The sequence below is a fragment of the Pyxicephalus adspersus genome, chromosome 7 (genome assembly GCF_032062135.1).
Source record: "Pyxicephalus adspersus chromosome 7, UCB_Pads_2.0, whole genome shotgun sequence".
NCBI classification, from domain to species: domain Eukaryota; kingdom Metazoa; phylum Chordata; class Amphibia; order Anura; family Pyxicephalidae; genus Pyxicephalus; species Pyxicephalus adspersus.
Window position 1 is genome coordinate 69,880,005 of NC_092864.1, and position 17,820 is coordinate 69,897,824.

General features: G+C 33.7%; 1 protein-coding gene across 1 annotated transcript in view; it reads left to right on the forward strand.

Annotated features, from left to right (window-relative positions):
* The window catches only part of RBFOX1 (RNA binding fox-1 homolog 1), a 420,473-nt gene extending 405,068 nt beyond the window's left edge, over positions 1 to 15,405 (forward strand). Inside the window, exons 11-12 of the mRNA XM_072418902.1 lie at positions 11,307 to 11,382; positions 11,769 to 15,405. Of these exons, the coding sequence (XP_072275003.1) occupies positions 11,307 to 11,382; positions 11,769 to 11,891 (199 nt within the window). The 3' untranslated portion in view covers positions 11,892 to 15,405. The remainder of the gene's footprint in view (positions 1 to 11,306; positions 11,383 to 11,768) is intronic.
* The last annotated feature ends 2,415 nt before the right edge of the window (positions 15,406 to 17,820 follow it).

A 17,820-nucleotide genomic window follows, 5' to 3' on the forward strand; every position in this document is an offset into this window, starting at 1 on the left:
GCAAACCATGTGAATGTATTATTCAAAATCATTAATAATACGTAACAAATGCAGTTTAGACTGGGTTTCAGTCATAATCAAGGTTACAGTCCATGTAAGTAATAGGGCCACAAAGGCACCAGACAAACGTCATCTGGTGGGCAAATTGCAAATGACTATAAATACTTGTCGCATACATGTAGGCCGTAAACACGACGCATTTTGCTTGTTTTAGGTTTCGTCAGATGTGGTGGTATGTTTAGCGATTGATCAACAATATCTGGGTTTACAGTAAATACATCAAATTTGTGCAGGCATAAGTTAAAACAGGAAAAACAGAAAAAATATATAACATACTTAAATAGGCAGAAACAATTAGAGATATAGATAGGAGTGTTGTAAATAGATTGTACGTGTTATAGTAACCATACTGTGAGATTAGTGCAATAGTAGGCTGGTTATAGGTAATCTTTATCCCAGGGTAGGTATTGAATAATATATCATTGGGTAGTGGTAAGTGTTTGAATAATATAGTATAATCAAGAAGCAAAAGGAAAAGATCGAGAAGAAAAATGACAAATGGTCAAATGTGTATTGGGTAGATACCAACATATTTATAGTATATATATGATAATAGTAATAAAGCATTATAATATTCAGGAGTGTAGTAAGGGGATATGAAAAAGTATATAAAGAAATATATCAATAATGAGATGAATTACATTGCCCATTTGGGTGAGATCTCCACCGAGTAGTAGGTAGACGCCACCTCGCAAGATGAGTAATGTGAAGGGTACCCAGGATGAGGCAGTACCTAAGCTGTTCAAGGAAAAATGCTTAGGAAATGATAGGTAGCAATAAAAAAGGGCAGTATGGTAAAAATGAAAGAGAGATATACCTTGAGGCTTAAGTGCGCGATGTTTCAATCAGGAAGGTGGGCGGCCAAAATACAGCCCCGCTAGTACAAGTGGGATGGTGTCTAGTGTGGAATTCCCCACACCGCTTCTACATACATGAAGCGTAGGGCGGCGTACCCAGGACAGCCCACACCACGTGCATGTAAATCCCTAAGGGATTGCCTACTTCGGAGACGTATGTGAGAAGGGGGCCGTTTGCCCGGAGGGACTCTGCTCAATTTATTTATTCCAATTGTAATAAATAGCATATGAGGGCATTGAATCAATAAATATAAAAAGTAATACCTTTAAAGGTTTTTAGTATGACACCATTATAATTCAATACCATAATCATGTAACAATTCAGGTACTGAGTCATAGGAACATTTCAAGAAATAATTCATGATGTATACAACTCATAGAACAAGTATAACAAAAAAGGTTTGAAACTAAATATGTCATTAAGTCCTGGAAAATAGTTAGCTTTTAATGTGAAGATCCATTTGCTTTCAATATGGAGGATTTTCTTTATGAAAGTAACTTCCTCTCATGTTAGTGTCAAATGTGTGTTCTGATCATACATAAAAGCTGATTGGGGTGATCATTTTTCCATTTTTAATACAACATATGTGTTCGTATATTCGTTTCTTCAGGGGTCTTTTGTTTTTCCTACATAAAAGCGTCCACAGTAGTACATGATTAAGTAGATGATTCCTAATGATGATTGACAGTTGACATGATACTTGAGTTTAAGGACAGAGCCCTTGGGGAGTGTCAGTGCCTGGTTTTGATGTATCCAGTTACATTGGTTGCACTGTCCACACTTAAATATGCCATGAGTTTTGTCTTTTGGTTGAATATTCTGATCTGGAATATAGTGGCTGGAAACCAGACAGACACGTAATGAGTCAGATTTTTTTGTATGTAATGGTCTGGTGTGTAGATGAATTTGGATATTGGGGTCGGAGATGAGAATGTCCCATCGTTTAGACATGAGATTGTAAATGGTGTTGATGGTGATGTACGTACTATGGGTAGTCTGGATGCTGATGAGGGTGTGTGTTTCTTGAAGATTAGGTCTTCTCCAGAGAGAGATAGGACCTTACCATAAGTTCCTTTAAGGTGTTTTTTGCTATAGCCCTTTCTGTCAATCTGCATGTAAGTGCTTTTGCTTCCAGTTTGAAATCATCAATTGATGTGCAATTCCTCCTCAATCCAAGCATTTCACTATAGGTGATGCTATTCACAAGTTTTTGGGGTGGGCGCTGTGGGCATGTAATATTGTGTTCCCTGCTGTCTCTTTTCTAAAAAGTGAGGTAGTGACATGAAGATCCCGGGTAATGTTGATGTGAACACCCAAGAATGAAATTTGTTTGGGGTGGGAACAGAAGGTAAATTTGAGGTTACAATGGTTCATTTTTATACACTCTAAAAGTTCATCGAGTAAAGAAGGTGGGCCAGTCCAAAAAATGAGAATATCCTCAATTAATCAAGGCCACAATTTGATGTGGGTGCTTAATGGGGTGAAGCGGTTGCTGGAAAAGAGTTCTTTCTCCCAGATGCCAAGGTAAAGGTTGGTGGGGCACACATTGTCCCCATCGCAACACCCTGCACCTGTAAATAGGTGAATAGGAACACATTACGGGTGAGTATGTATTATCGTAGTGAGAGGATTAATTTGTTTTAGAGATGTAATGATGTTCACATGCAGGATGGAAGCAATGGTTTGCAGTCCTTTTGTGTGGGGTATGCTGTTGCACAGAGTAGATCAGAGGGGATTGGGTCAAGCGGACAGGTAGTAGATGGAGATGGTGACAGAAGAGAGGAGACTTCATTCATAGTAACAGGGCTGAATGAAGTTAGTAATTACAGTTGACAAATGTCCATTGGAAATTAGCCTTTCTAAACCAAACAGTGCTGATATATCATTTGTGCACATCTCAGGTGCCGAAGAAATGCTAATATTGTGACAATGTGATAGGATGGTCCGATGATAAATAACGCATTGTAGGCTCACAATATTTGGATTAATTGCCCTAAATGGATTAAGAAATTGGAGGCTGATGTAACTAATAAAAAAGCCACTAATGGCAAAAAAAACTTTCTGACTGTTTCTTGGGAAGGGATAAGAAGGGTTGGAGACCATGCACGTTAGTATGAGTAAGTCTGTTGAATATTACCAGGAAAAAAATCACATAGGATGAATGAGTTCAAAGCAGTCTATTCTTGATTGTGCCATTTAGTTTGATGTTCTATATGTAGTTCCAAATGAGTAAGGGTATGAAAGCAGGCATAAATAAAGAATTGGAGATCATTCCAGTTAGCAAAACGAACCTTCCTCTGGAGTCACCAAATTAAATGTCCCCAGGAGCACAGAGTTGACAGATAGAGTCCACATAGAGTGAATTAGTCCAAACCAGATCTAATAATAGTTGTGCAAATTAGTTCAATATCTTATATTCATAAGAAAGAAAAAAAACTAGGCCTGGAGATAAAAGTATAAAGAGTCTCATATAGTGCCTTATTTTATTACACATCAAAGAACAAGCTTTTATTACCTTCAAATGTTTTCTAGTCGGTTGGCTGACTTTTTTGCTTTGCTTGTATGAAATCTTGCTTGACAACTTGTAACTCCTAAGAAAAGTTTTCACTTTGTGGTGCTTTGATAGGTTTAGAATACTTTGCTCCTGTTAAAGTTTAGCATTTATTATTGAAGATCATAAATGTTACATTGGTGGGGAGAAAATATTTTAGAAATGCTCTTTCAAAGTAAAGAAAACATTAAACTAACAGAATACTCCACCATCATCTAGGAGTTCTGTACCACCTCAGAAAAATATTTTGTTCATCCAAGATTTTAAATGATTTTAGGAAAATCAAATACAACATGTTAGAATTGAATATAACTATATGATCTTCATATTGCTTTTGCTACTAGATGTATAAGTTTTTTACATTGCTGAAGCTTTTCCTTATTAAAGCTGAATATTACCCCCAAGTTTTTGGGCCTTCTGAAGATTTAGCCATAATGTGGACAGTTTGGACAGTTCAGTGGCTTTCACCATCTTTATTAGCTGGGTTGGGATGATGTATGAGCATTATACTTACTAAATTCCTGTAGGAGATTAATACCAAGACTGTAAGTTAATTCAGGCAGGCTGGAGTGGCAGAAAACCTGCTTGCCAACTTTTGTCATCAAGCTGAGATTACTTTTGGTTTAAATAGGATCTGTCCTTATAGTAGAACGCCCCCCAAAAAATGGTAAAATACATGTTCATGGGCAAAGCAATCAGCGGAGCTTTATGCTGACAGCTCTGCTCCCCTGATCCTGGAGGCAATACGAGGGCAATAGAGGTTGAATAGAAATACTATGTCCATTCATACCTCTACTGCTCTGTGATTGGTCTATTTCTCAGCCAATCACAGAGCAGTAGAGGTATGAATGGACAAAGTATCTCCATTCATTGCCCTCCTATTGCCTGCGGTTACAGCTAATTGAAGGCACCTGCTTTCAATTAACTGTGACCGCACAGTTCCCACGGTCCAGGAATCCCACAATGACATTATGATTCATAATGTCATAGTGAGATAACCTGTAAAAAATAAAAAAAACAAGTTTAAAATAAAAAACACCTACAAAATAAATAATTTAAGAAAATTTTTTTTTTTTTTCTTCCCGAATTTTTGCTGTCGAATGCAGCAAAATTCGGTTCGGGTATACCCGAATTCGAACAGCCATATTCGGGTCGAATATAGGGACAACCCGAATTCGAACATCAACACTATTACTGACATCACTTGCTTGAAATCACTACAGTGATACAATGTAAATACATGTTTTTATTAGATGCCACTTTCAATGTGTTAGTTTTTTCCCTTTTTTTACTCCAAGGTAATGTAACGTTTAACTATTTTTTTTTTAGATGCTTACTTAATGATTGTAAGCATTTTAGTACTGCTTTGTTAAATTGTATTTATTTGCACATATTATACTTCCCCATAGCCTCTGGCTTTGACCTAATTTCATGAAGGGTTTGGAATGGCAATTAAAACAGATGTTACTAAATTATACAGTTGTAAAAAACAGATTACATGACCATAAAGAAAAACATAGGAACAAATAAAAAGAATATCACTTTTGTTTGACATCCCAGATATTGTGAGCAGATGAAGTTTTTTTTTGACCAGTGCTCTTTAATGGCAACCTTTTCAATTTTAGCAGTTAAATAAATTATAGATCACAAAAAAACCTCAACAATGTACTGCCACAGTGACTATGAGTTTATCTTTTAAGAAAACCATATTTTTTCTCTATCTTGTTCCCATTTAGGTTTATTGTCACTAAAACATAAAAATGCTAAGATACCTTTCTTTGTTTAATATTATATATTGATTATGCGGTCTTTCTTAGCCAGTAAGAACACCCAGGCATTTTTGGCATTACTACCATTATCGTTTTGACAGCTTTGGCTTTGTTTATTCAGTTCTAGGTCAGTTCGCATGGATAGTCAAATACGGCAACATGACATGATTAAGTTAAATGGGGGTTTTCTGATTTATATAGGGACATTTTTGTTAATGTGTGCAAAGTAATTTTAAAGTATTTGTTAAAAATTAATAAATTCACAATAATATCCTCTGGTAGCACAAGGAAAATATATGGTATAATGCAAAAAAATCTAAACATTGAAATAAAATACTGAATCATGGCATATATGTATACTGCTTGCTTGCAGATGTGCTACCTCTTTGACTGATTGTGCATAAACAAAGAGTTCTTCCAATTTAATTCACTTCATTTAACACTGTGAACTGTTTTGCAGTGGAAAAAAATGAGAAACATACATAAACAATGTATGTTGTGTTATTAAATCAGATGCACATGAGATAGTCGCTAAAAGTTTTACTCAGTTCCTGAAAAGTTCTGATTATAATATTAAAATAAATCATACAGTAAAGAACAAACAAAATTAATGGGTAATAGACCAAAAATAAATAAATCTTAAGGAGATGTTCGGAATTAGGAATTCCATAAAAAAATAGTAATAGCATTTTTAAATTTTAGATGATTACCAACCTCCAATCGTTCCATTGCTTTAATATTTATTTTAAAATTTGTTTATATATGTGTTAACATCAATTTTTCTATTCTTTGGTTGTGGAAACACTCCCTTTCTTCTTTTGGATGCCCTTTATTGTATAGTTGGTGAAAAAAAATTGTCACAGTTTACACTTTTCATACTTTAGAATTTCCATTTCTTACTTCACATCTCTGAAAGCTATTATGGGATTTTAGTGGTTGCAAGAGCACTATAAGCTACCATTGATTATAGTTACTCCATACGATATTTACAATACCTGTCCAGAATATCACTTTTAGGGTAAGAATGGGGTACAGATGTTACTTAGCGATCCGCTATGCCAGATCACTAAGTAACTGACCAGGGGTGACTGTTGCCTTTTTCTCTAATGGAGGATGCAGTGAGGAACCTCTTGTTTGTCCTATCTTCACTTTCTGCCCCTTCCCTTTTTAAAGAACTGAACAATGCTGTGTGTATAGCTCTCATAAGTTGTAGTGTTGCTGGAAATGATCACAAAAGATCATTTTCAGTGACATAAATCTCATGTGTGTCTTTAGTTTAGCTTTATGGAAAGCTGCCTATAGTGTCTGATTGAACCATCCCATGTGGAAGGCCATTACCAATAACAATAAGATCTATTTTTCCCAGTTAGTGATTAAATCCTCTTCTATCTAACCATAAGGATTTTAATGTGATCTTAAAGTGAACAAATTTCCAAAGTACTTTTAAGTGCCAACTTTAGTTTTTTCAAACGGTGATCATATACCCTTTATTTGCCTGAACATATTCAATTCCAATAAGTCTTTGCAACTTCATGTCCTCCATATCTCCTATTAAAGAGAACCTAGACTGGAATCCATGTCCCAAAAAAGTCCAATAAGTTAAGCTATAAACTGTTTACTACTATTTTCTGCAGGCTACCTACTCTTTTTCCAAAAGGCTACCTGCTTTTTTCCACACCTTGCCTTGGTATGGCAACAGTTAATGTTGTAGAAGAGCAGGGCTTTTCCTTTCATGATGTTATTGCTTCATGGCATGGAGAAGCAGATATCCACCGACTCAGACACAAGCAGAGGCTGCAGATATGGGAAGGAACTACAGGTTCTCACAAATAGCACATAAAGAGATACAGGGTCAAAAGTCATCAGGATCAGGCACCTGGAACAGGTTGCAATAACTTCACCAATTCCTCTACAGCAGGCTATCAGAAGAGTAATGAATGGCACACTAGGGACTTTACCAATTGTCACTATGAAACTCAAGAACACAATACAAATATCATTAGAATACCAGCTTACTAAAGCTAAACTAATGCTATGGTTGTTCCAAATTCGATGTATTCTGTTGCTTGTTCCAAAACATACCCAGCTCATGCTAGAAATTTATACCACTTACTCTACTAAACCTTGGGACCTGTGAAACACAAAATTTATATGATGATTCTATTCTATCTCACTTTAATTACTAATTATAAAATCTCTTTAAAGCCCCACCACCTACAAAAACAGTACTATAAATAATTATCTAATTAAATTAGATATTTAAATATACACCATCTCCCAGGTGAGTACAAGGGTACATTTTAAGAAAGAGTTAGCTAACAAATCATACAAACATTGAAATTGTAAAGTAAGTAAACAAACATACAAACATTTAATAAAAACACAAAATACTTAGCAACTTTACAAAAAATGTTTATTCAAACAACAGATTTACCTGGCTTTAGTAAAAGCTCAGTGACTTCAATTACTATGTTTGGTCTAAAATTTACCCTTGATTTCTGATGCCATTATTATTGCTGATTGACTATAATTTCAACGAGCCTCATAAACATTAAACTCAGAAAAATTGATTTAGACCCAGGGTATTGTAAACTTAAACCTCATTCATATTTAAAGGAAATAAACTTGATAAATAATAGAATTTAAATTTACACTTTCTTTTAAATTGTGCCAAATGGCCAGGAGTGTGCTTTCACAGAGAGTTATATGAAAATATCCAAGGTCTAAATACCTGTTTAAAAAATTAAGTATGAACATAAAACCTTAAGCAAAAGAGGTAATGGGAACATATTTAAAGTGTTTTTTTTTCTGAGGTCATGGACACCAGGCCTCCTTGTATGAAAGAAAATGTCAGGATCTGAAAACAAGCTTGCAGTCCAATAGCTGTAGCAGGTTCACAATAGTAAATACTCTTGGTTCAGTACACAGGCAGCTGTAATGATACAGGAGCAAGACAGGAGCAATGTCAGGAAGAAAGCCAAAGTGGGTATCTGGGTAGATCAGGTTAACAGAAGTGAGCAATAAGAGTAGTCAGTAAATTCATAGCCAAAGGGCAAGTAACAGATACGGCAATGCAGCAGTAGTAAGGCGAGACACTGGCAGGAGCACAATAATCTGGCAAACAGAAAAAGCATGGTAGGGCTTAAATAGGAAGTCAGAAGGGAGGAGCAAGGAGTTCAGAGTTCATGACACTACAGGTTATCAGGGAAGCTGGACTATGAATACAAGCAGGAAGCTACCCAGCACTTCAGGTAGCTTAATGGGTAGATCTACCACCAGACACAGAAGCAGCTCTGGGCTTGGATCCCAATCCTGACAAGAGTATTGTATTGGCTAATCTATGTGTCTTATTAAGCCCCCTGGCAGTATAATAAATTTAGTATTTTTAAATGTCAAATCGATACATTTGACATTTAAAAATACTTAAGATTTTTAATTTCCCACCGATTCCATCCCCCCAACGCACATACGCCCGCACGCTGCATGCCCGCCCAGCATCTGCATGCCCTAGCCTCGCGTCTCCAATGTTCACACTCTGGGATGCGATGGCAGGGGATGCAGATGCCAGGCATCGCCAACGGGACGCAGATGGCTGCTGAGCATCACCAAGTGGACACAGATGCTCGGGGTTGGGCTCGGGGTTACCACTTTTTGTAATGAAATTTTAACCCGAGCCACACACAGGATTACCGCCCGGGGGGGTTCATATATACATTTCTGAAGATCCAGTAATAACATTGGAACCGCTAAAATTTGAAAAGACAAAACAGCCTCAGGTGGATAGCCATGAAAATGCTAGCTATCCTTTCTAAAAGGGACAGCTTATATGTTGAATAATACTGTAGCTGTTTCTTAATATGTTCCAAAATAGAGGGGCAGTTACAAATATATGATGAGGTGTAAGTTTTGGTAATAATTACACCTAAATAGTAAATATATAGCATAAAAATGTAACTAGAGATTTTCTAAAGTATTGATGAGTGTTAAGGTATGTGGCTGTAATATTTATTGGTAAATCCTCTGTCTGTTTGGATTTATTGTTAGACCTAATAATACTAATAAGTATACTAAAAATTGTAAGACTCGTAATTTTCATGTTGATGTGAATGACCTTGGCCAAATATATACCATATATATCGCTTATTAACTCCACTATTCCTAGAAATTATAGATTCTACCTTATCTCTAGACTAATGTGTTTGTAAATATTTTGTACTTCAAACTGAAATGTTCAGTCCCTAATTAGATCGTAAAGTGTAATTGTTGTCCAGTTTAGGGATCACTGTAATAAAAGAGTGGAAGAACTGATATTGTAGTCATTTAATTTTCAGTAATTGTAAAATAAATGTGGTGGAATAAAGAAGCCCATCAAGACTTAAATTTTTTTTAGGGGGGTTTTAAAAAATGTTCTTGAATTTTTAAATTGTGAGGTAGGTTATCAGTTCCATTCATACACCAAGGCTCTCTTATCACATTCAAATCCGCACCAATATTAAGATTCTTCAACTCTAATGACATTTCAGGTTTTAGTAATTGCATAGTACTTTAACTTTAATTCAGATTTAGGAACATAAATATCCCTTAATATTAAGATGGTGCTCCCAAGTTTTCCTTTTGATATACTATATCTCATCAGAGGATCAAGACTAGTAGAAGTAGTAAATGTACAAAAAAAGGCAAACCTTAGGGAACCTTCCCTAGTAAATCAAGTCTTCTGAATGCAAATTGTATCTGCCCTTTTCAGTAGATTTTAGTACTTCAACATTGTGAACCAAGATTTTCAGCATGATGGTATATACAGTATACTGCATATGTCATATCACATATAAAAGTCTCTCTACCATGTAGCAGTCTTAGCAAATAGTAGAACTATTAGTGAGTATGGTGCAAAACATTGCTAAGAGGCTGGAGGAAACAATTAAAATGCAAAACAATAATACATTAGTAGTCTGTTAAAAACCTGTACAGAAAAGTGTCCTTAGTGAAGTTTCCAGACATAAACTAGGGTCAGACTTTGCATGTGACCAAGGTAATAAAAAAAAAAAAAACAGCTGAAGACTATAGCCCAAGTTACATTTAAATCTTCAGTTTTAGGTTTTATAATAAAACATTCCCAATGGTCTAAAAATGGTGGAAAATCATCAGGTTGTGGGCAGAAAATCAGAAATGAGCAAAACAATTTTAGAGATATAACAGAAAGACCTCAGCCTAGCAACTGATGATGTCTATAGGTCTAGAGCCCATATAAACTTTTTGTGTCCCAGTGACTAGCATGTCCTGCCTATTCTCTATATCTGAAATGAAGAAATGAGGAATGGTTTTAGATAAACTCTGGAAATAATATTTATGGCCCGCAATTTGGGGATTTTCTATCCTATTTTTTGATTTTAGATTCTTATTTTTGATATTTCACATGTTGTTGAAAGGTTGTTATTTAGCGTAAGGTTCTCATCTTTTAATGAGTATGTATGTAAAGGGGTTTCCCCTTTTAATGTGCATTTACCCAGCATGTTTAATTTTTGCTTTCATCTCTTGGGCAGTTTGCTGTTGTCAGAGGTCACAAAACAGACATTTTGTGGAAAATATTTCCAACTCGTTATCCCTATAGTGAGATGCATAACTTGCTATTGTGCTCCAGCGTGAGCTCGTAATTCTTGGACAAATGATCCTCCCAAGCTGGGAGAGATTATACTGGATGGGTCTGGCACCAGCAAATGTTCTAGTGTGTTAGGCCTCTCTACACTTATTCAAGTGGTGATGAGATACTACATTGGTAGTTGAGTTCCCCTACTAGTGGTGGCTCTTGCAGAAGCAAATACAGTCAGATGTTATTAAAGCGCTTCTTGTAAAAATCAATCAAGTCTGAAAAGGCAATTTCATATTAACCTATATTTTTATATTGCATAAATCTCTCTCTCTCTCTCTCTCTCTCTCTATATATATATATATATATATATATATATATATATATATATATATTGTGCTACCATAATTTTACAATTATTGTTTTTTGTGCAGTTTGCTTTATGATTATTTGAACTCATTTCTTTTTTTATTTTTTATTTTAGTTACGGACGAGTTTATGCTACCGACCCCTACCACCACACACTTGCTCCAACAGCCACCTACGGCATTGGTGCCGTGGTAAGTTTTTTTTCTATATTTGACTACATATGTTTTTATTTGATGTAATATTTATATGCTTTTACATAATATAATTTGTGGTTATCAGTTTTCTTAGCTCAGTGCTCAGTTCCTAATTTTAGTTAAACATATTCCCTGATGTAAATTTATAGTTTGTATACTAAAAAAGACACAAGGGTAAACTAATATTTAATTGTAATATATTTAAACCAAATATAAATATTACTCATTGATACGATGATGTTGCTATTGTGGTTTTTTACCTAATTTTTATTCTGCAATACATTTGACATTTTAGTTTTGGGTGGGGGAACTGTAATATTTTAAAAGTTAACTGTGTAAAAAGGAACCTTACGAAACAAATCCATTAAATTACTTTGTTTCAGAATGCTTTTGCACCCTTCACTGATGCCAAGACTAGGAGCCATGCTGATGATGTCGGTCTCGTTCTTTCTTCATTACAGGCTAGTATATACCGAGGGGGATACAGCCGTTTTGCTCCATACTAAATGACAAAACCATATAACTCTTCCAGTGTGGGGGAAAAAAGAAGCTATCCGAGGCCTGGGTATTGCAATACATGCAGTAGTGCATCATTTTAGCAACTCTAAATAACTAAATAAAACTCAAAAAGAGAAACATTACATTTTTTATCTTATACCTCAGATATTTTGTTCTGTGTATTTTAATATTGTGGGTCTTTAATTTATGAAGGTTCTGTAGTTGATTGTTGGCTGTAGATTTTTTTGTGGTTGACCTAGAGATCTACTACTGTAGATGAATAAAAATATTTTAAGGCCACAATCAAGAGTGTAAACCAATTATATATGCTGAATATTAAGCTACTGGAATAATCACATTTTGCAAGCGTGTAAGTGACTATAGTAGTCATATCTTCATTTACATGTAACTCAGTTTATTAGGGAGGGCTAAAATGCTAATACATCAAAGCAAAAAGGTTGCCACTGCACTAAATCTCATAAAGTGACTGTCCTAAATTATTTATTTATTTATTGTCCAGAGCCAAAGGTTGTGTTAAATTTGTGAATCTGACTCTTTGTATATACAACCTGATGAAATACTACTGTAGCGTACCCCTTTTTAAGTATTACATCAGATAGTATTCAGCTACTAACAATTATTATGTTCATGTATAACAGTTTGAAAAAATAAAAAATAAAATGAGAAAAAATTAAAATGTATGAAAATATAAAAAAAAGTAAAAAGAAAAAAAAGAAAAAAAAAGCTAGTTAGGTCATTTACATTCTTTTTATATTTCTTCCAATATATTAAATTATTGATATCATTGCTGGTTTTTATAATGTGGGAGGGGGAATGTTATTAAAGATTAAAAAAAGCACTGTTTCTACTTTTTCTTTTTTTTGAAAGTTGTAAAAGGAAAGTAATTACAAAAAATAAATTGTTTGTACCAGTAAAAATTTACATCTGTGCAGTGGAGTTGTTAAGTTCTAAAAAGAAAAAAAAAATATGCAGCCTATAATGCTTTAGTTTTAGCCTAGTAGAACATCTAATAGAGAAAAGTATCATTTTTATGGAATTACATATTAAATATATTGAGATTTATATAAACATTTTACAAGTATTGCAATCATTAAGTAGAGATAATCAAGGTATTTTCAACTGCTTGGTATTTTTTTGAAAACATTATATTGTGTAAGCAATCTGCAATTTTTCAGTTTGACAGAGTTCTTCTACTCCTGTTTACGTTTTAATTAGGAGAGAGACTTGAATTACTGTATATTAGTTAATATTACAAGAATTGACAAACAGGCAACAATGTTTATTATTGCTAATGCTAAGCAGTCCTGTTACAATCCATGTTTTCTAGGCTATATGGATTATATCTCTGTATAGTAAAATTATATATCTAATAAACCACCATCTTCCATACTACATTTTTCATACTGGGAAACAATTTCATTTGTTTGATTTAAGTGGGTCTTAACTGTATTTTTGTTAATGTTAAGTGAGTGGTAGTTTACTGCTATAATGGTTTAGTGCACTATATTTAAAGAGAAACTTTTTACCAAAATTAAAATTTAGTATATATTAGACCATTCTATAAATTATTTTATTGCTAAGTTATTGAATTTTTATTTTATTGTTTTGTATATTATAGAACACTGTCCAGTTTTCAAATTTGCAAAGCCAGTCATCATATAAAGCACTCATTTGTGGTCAAGATGCATGTATATCTTGTTATTTATGACAAGCAATCAATAGAGAAAAATAAAATGATCTGTTTACATTTGATGCAATTCCATAATAAAAAAGTATATAACACTTGTGATATTTTGTTTTCATACATGAAGAATGTGATCCTGCATTTTTATGGTTGATTAGTTGCCTAGTACTACCACACCACATTAGACAATACATATGTAAGTTAAAAATTGAAAATGTAGGCCAAACATGGTAACATATTAAAAAATGTTTAGATACTTCCTTACAGACAGTTGTATGATACTTAGTAAACCAACATGTCAATAATTTATTAACAATATGCAATTTAATACCCTACTTTATTGATATGTTTGGCCTTTAATAAGTATGGTACATGCAGAAAGATTGCTTCACTAAACGGGAACTAATCCAGGAGTACAACACTTAAAGGGCACATGTCTACTTTTACTGCGGTCAAAAGTAGAGGTATTTCTTTATGCACTTTTGCAAACATAAACCCCAAATATGTCTGAATGTTGAGCGGAAGAAATAAAAAGGTAGTGTTTGGGAAAAATAACTAGCAAAGTTTCAAAAAACACCTTCACAGACCGGGGATCATTCAATAAATAAAGAGTAGTGAGCAATGTGAATTGAAAGATACATCAATTCCTTTTGTCAAGATACTGAAAAATTGCAGTTTGTCTGTGCATTTGTGTAGATTCTTTACATGGTGTCCTGTTTATGAACTAACCAGAGCTATGGTGGTCATGAGAGGGTTTGTTCTTGTATTTGTATTTGTACAAATTATTAATAAAATAAACAAAAATAAAGATGGGAGGCAAGGACTAAACTTGGGTATGAAACCCTTTACATTTTTTTAATTGCAAATAGTATCTTCATATGTACTGTGCCGGTCCAGTGTGACCATCACTGTATTCGATTTTTAACTCACTGCTGTGAATCTACCAACTTGCTATAAACTGCTTCAGATACAAGTGTTTGTGATCAGATTTTCTCTTTGTCATCGTATGTGCATGCAAGTATGATCAGTTGAACATACATTAATAAAGATCCACAAAACATGAGATGTTTTTAGTACTGTTTCTAAGTATAGAAAGTATCTTATACTGTATGTTAAAAAATATAAAGAAAAAGTACAAACAGATAAGATATAACTTACTGTACTGTGTGTCTTATTTTCAGTAAAAAGGGATATTCCCTTCAGTATATTTAAACTATATGCAAATCCAATTTAAAATGTACTGTAACACTGGGGAAAAAGAAAGACAATATTTTTTTAATTGATCGGCATCACCTCCTAAATCAACAGTGGGGGTTTGCATCGTTTTTTAAGACATCTCATACAGATAGTGATTTTAATCAAATTTATTTAACACATGTGATGTGACTGAGTGGTATATTTATTCTCAATAAAGAAAGGCAGATAAATTATATAACGATTTTAGTTGAGAGAAAGAGAGGTATCCATGTGTCCCTGACTGAATCTTCCATTAATTAGAAATTAATTAAATGTGTTTGTCTGAGATAGCTTTATTTGTGTTTTTTTATTATTATTTTTTTTAATAATATATATTTGGAATGTTTTCATGTATGTAAATATTCACTGAAGATATAAAATATAAAATAAATTATAAAATGCCATGTGTGGATTATAGTGATTTCAAAAACAAATTATCAAAAAAAAAAAAAAAAATCTACAAACCCAGAAAATGCATATATCTGTCTTTAGAAATGAGTGTTTATATCACTACAGTGGTTTGTGAATAAAGAACAATGGTTTGTAATATGAAAAAAAATAAAAGATTAGTCTTAAAACGTACAAAATATGTAATCTTGGGTGTTTATTTCCTGTATAATTAATTTACTATACAATTTAAAAAAAGATGCATAGAAAACAAATATTTTAAATGTTTTACACTGAGAAACAATATCATTTTTTCTCTACATAATGCAACACAAAATGTTTCACTTTTCAGTATAGGAGGGAAATTTAGAACATTGGTCAGTAGTCTGATTTACTACAAATGGAAATTGATATTTTTCCAAAATACATTTTGTAAATATTAAATTGTTCGTGTGCAAATGAAATAAATAAACAGGCATTTGTTTTTACCATAATTGGATATTTGAAGTAAATCTTTAAATAGTTTATTATGGTAGTATTCTCAAACTCTTTTGTAAATCAGCCTTAATGCTCGTGTTCCCACCAGGAGTTTTCCTCCTTTTTTTTCATTTTTTTTTTACTTGGATGGAAAGTAAGGGAACTATTTTAAAACAAGGCACTTTCTTCACTGCGTTTCCTGTTATAACTAACATCTTTTAGATGAATGATGAAAAGTTTCATGAATAGGCATTTTAAATTCTAAGTTAAAAACAGCAGTAACATCAGTTCATTAGATGAACTAATTATTTAGTGCTTAGATACATGTTCAAAATGACGTGATTGCCATTACTAAAAAAATAAAAAATTAAGATTGGCTGACATTGCTGTAATTGAAGCAGCTATTGCACATTTGTTCCAATAACCAATGATAACTGTATTCAGGATTGAACCCTGGTGTTTTCCACTACTACATGATTTTTGGGCCTGATTTAATAAAGCTCTCCAAGGCCGAAGGGGATACCTTTAAGAAGTGAAGCTGGATGATCCAGAAAACCTGGAATGGCTCTGGTCCAGGATTCAAAACATTTGCTAGCAAATAGAAAATGACTTTGAAGAAATCAATTCAAGATTTGCTGGATCATCCAGTTTCACTGATGAAAGTGTATCCTTTCCAAGCTTAGAGAACGTTAATAAATCAGGCCCATTGACTGGACAGACAGCATTAGATGTTTTAATATCTGCAAAATAGTGTGGTGAATGGACAACATGGAAATTGTATGAAAAAATGGTAGTAAAAACTATATATATATATATATATATATATATATATATATATATATAGGAAAAAAGTGCTATCTTATAAACAAAAATTAGCAAACTGCTAGAAATTTGGTCAACATCTTAATTGGACAATGAATATGGAAAGCATTTATTTGCAAAACCATGTTTAACGCATCCTTGGAAGAAAGAGTGAGTAAATGAGAATTTTGAGAGTTTAGGGCTTGCATCGGTACATATATCTTCAATAAATTATATTTAAAATAGAGGTTTTAATCTTGCTACAAATTGAAAAAGTAGCACATGAAAATGGATTCCTTAATAAATAACAATTCATGTATCAATACTTGACACAGCCTTTTGGCAGCCTGGACCTTTTGTCTGACAGGTAAATAATTAGTAAATACCACCCCTAGACAATTTAAAAGCATTGTGATAAGTATAGTTATAAATATCATATGAATGACAACAGTATTCTTTTAAAATGTCCCACACGCTAGATCATGTTTTCTAATTCCCCTATGCTATTCAATACGCTGTATTCACATAACAAATAGGACAGAAAATGTCCTTCTAGGTGGAAAATCAGAGCTTCTTGCTGACCTTATTCTGTCATAGCAGATAGTAGATTGCATGAGCTGTTTTCCTGCTAGTGCATCTATTATCATGTCCTGTCTTGTGGTATAATCTACTGATGAAGACATGGAATCTTGTCTCAATACAGTAATAGCTCGGCTAACAAAGATAATTCATTCTGGGATCATATTTGTTAGCCGATATCTTTGTTAGCTGAAACGCGATTTCCCATAGGTTTTTATAGAAATTCATTTCATTCGTTCTGAATAGTGCCCACAATTTAAATCTAAGTTTTATAAAAATAGTAAAAAGCACAATATAAAAGGTCATAAACTCACCAAAGGCTGAGATGAACAGTCAATATATTGTTAGTCAGCGTGGTATCAGTTACTGTATAAATCCTCATTGTGAGCTAATCAAAAACAAAGCAGAAAAAACAAATTTTATGGATCATAGACATTGAATAAATTCTGGAGCAAGCTGTACTTTGATATGCAAAAAGAAACAACTGTTTTTCCTGGTCATTAAAGAGTTACAAGATGTTGAAGAAGAACTCCCCCCCCTAAGATCACCCACAACCTCAGCTGTGTTTACCAAAAGATTTCTTCTGCAAGTCATGCAATCCACTCCCTCCCCCCATCCCCCTATCCAGCCTCTGCCCTGCACACCAGAAGGGAAGTCCTGTTCCTGCTTTTTGTTTTCTATGTTTGTTAGCCGAGACTCTTTAACAGTGAAAAAAATATTTTTAGCTGAAAATTTTTTTAGCAGGGCCAAGC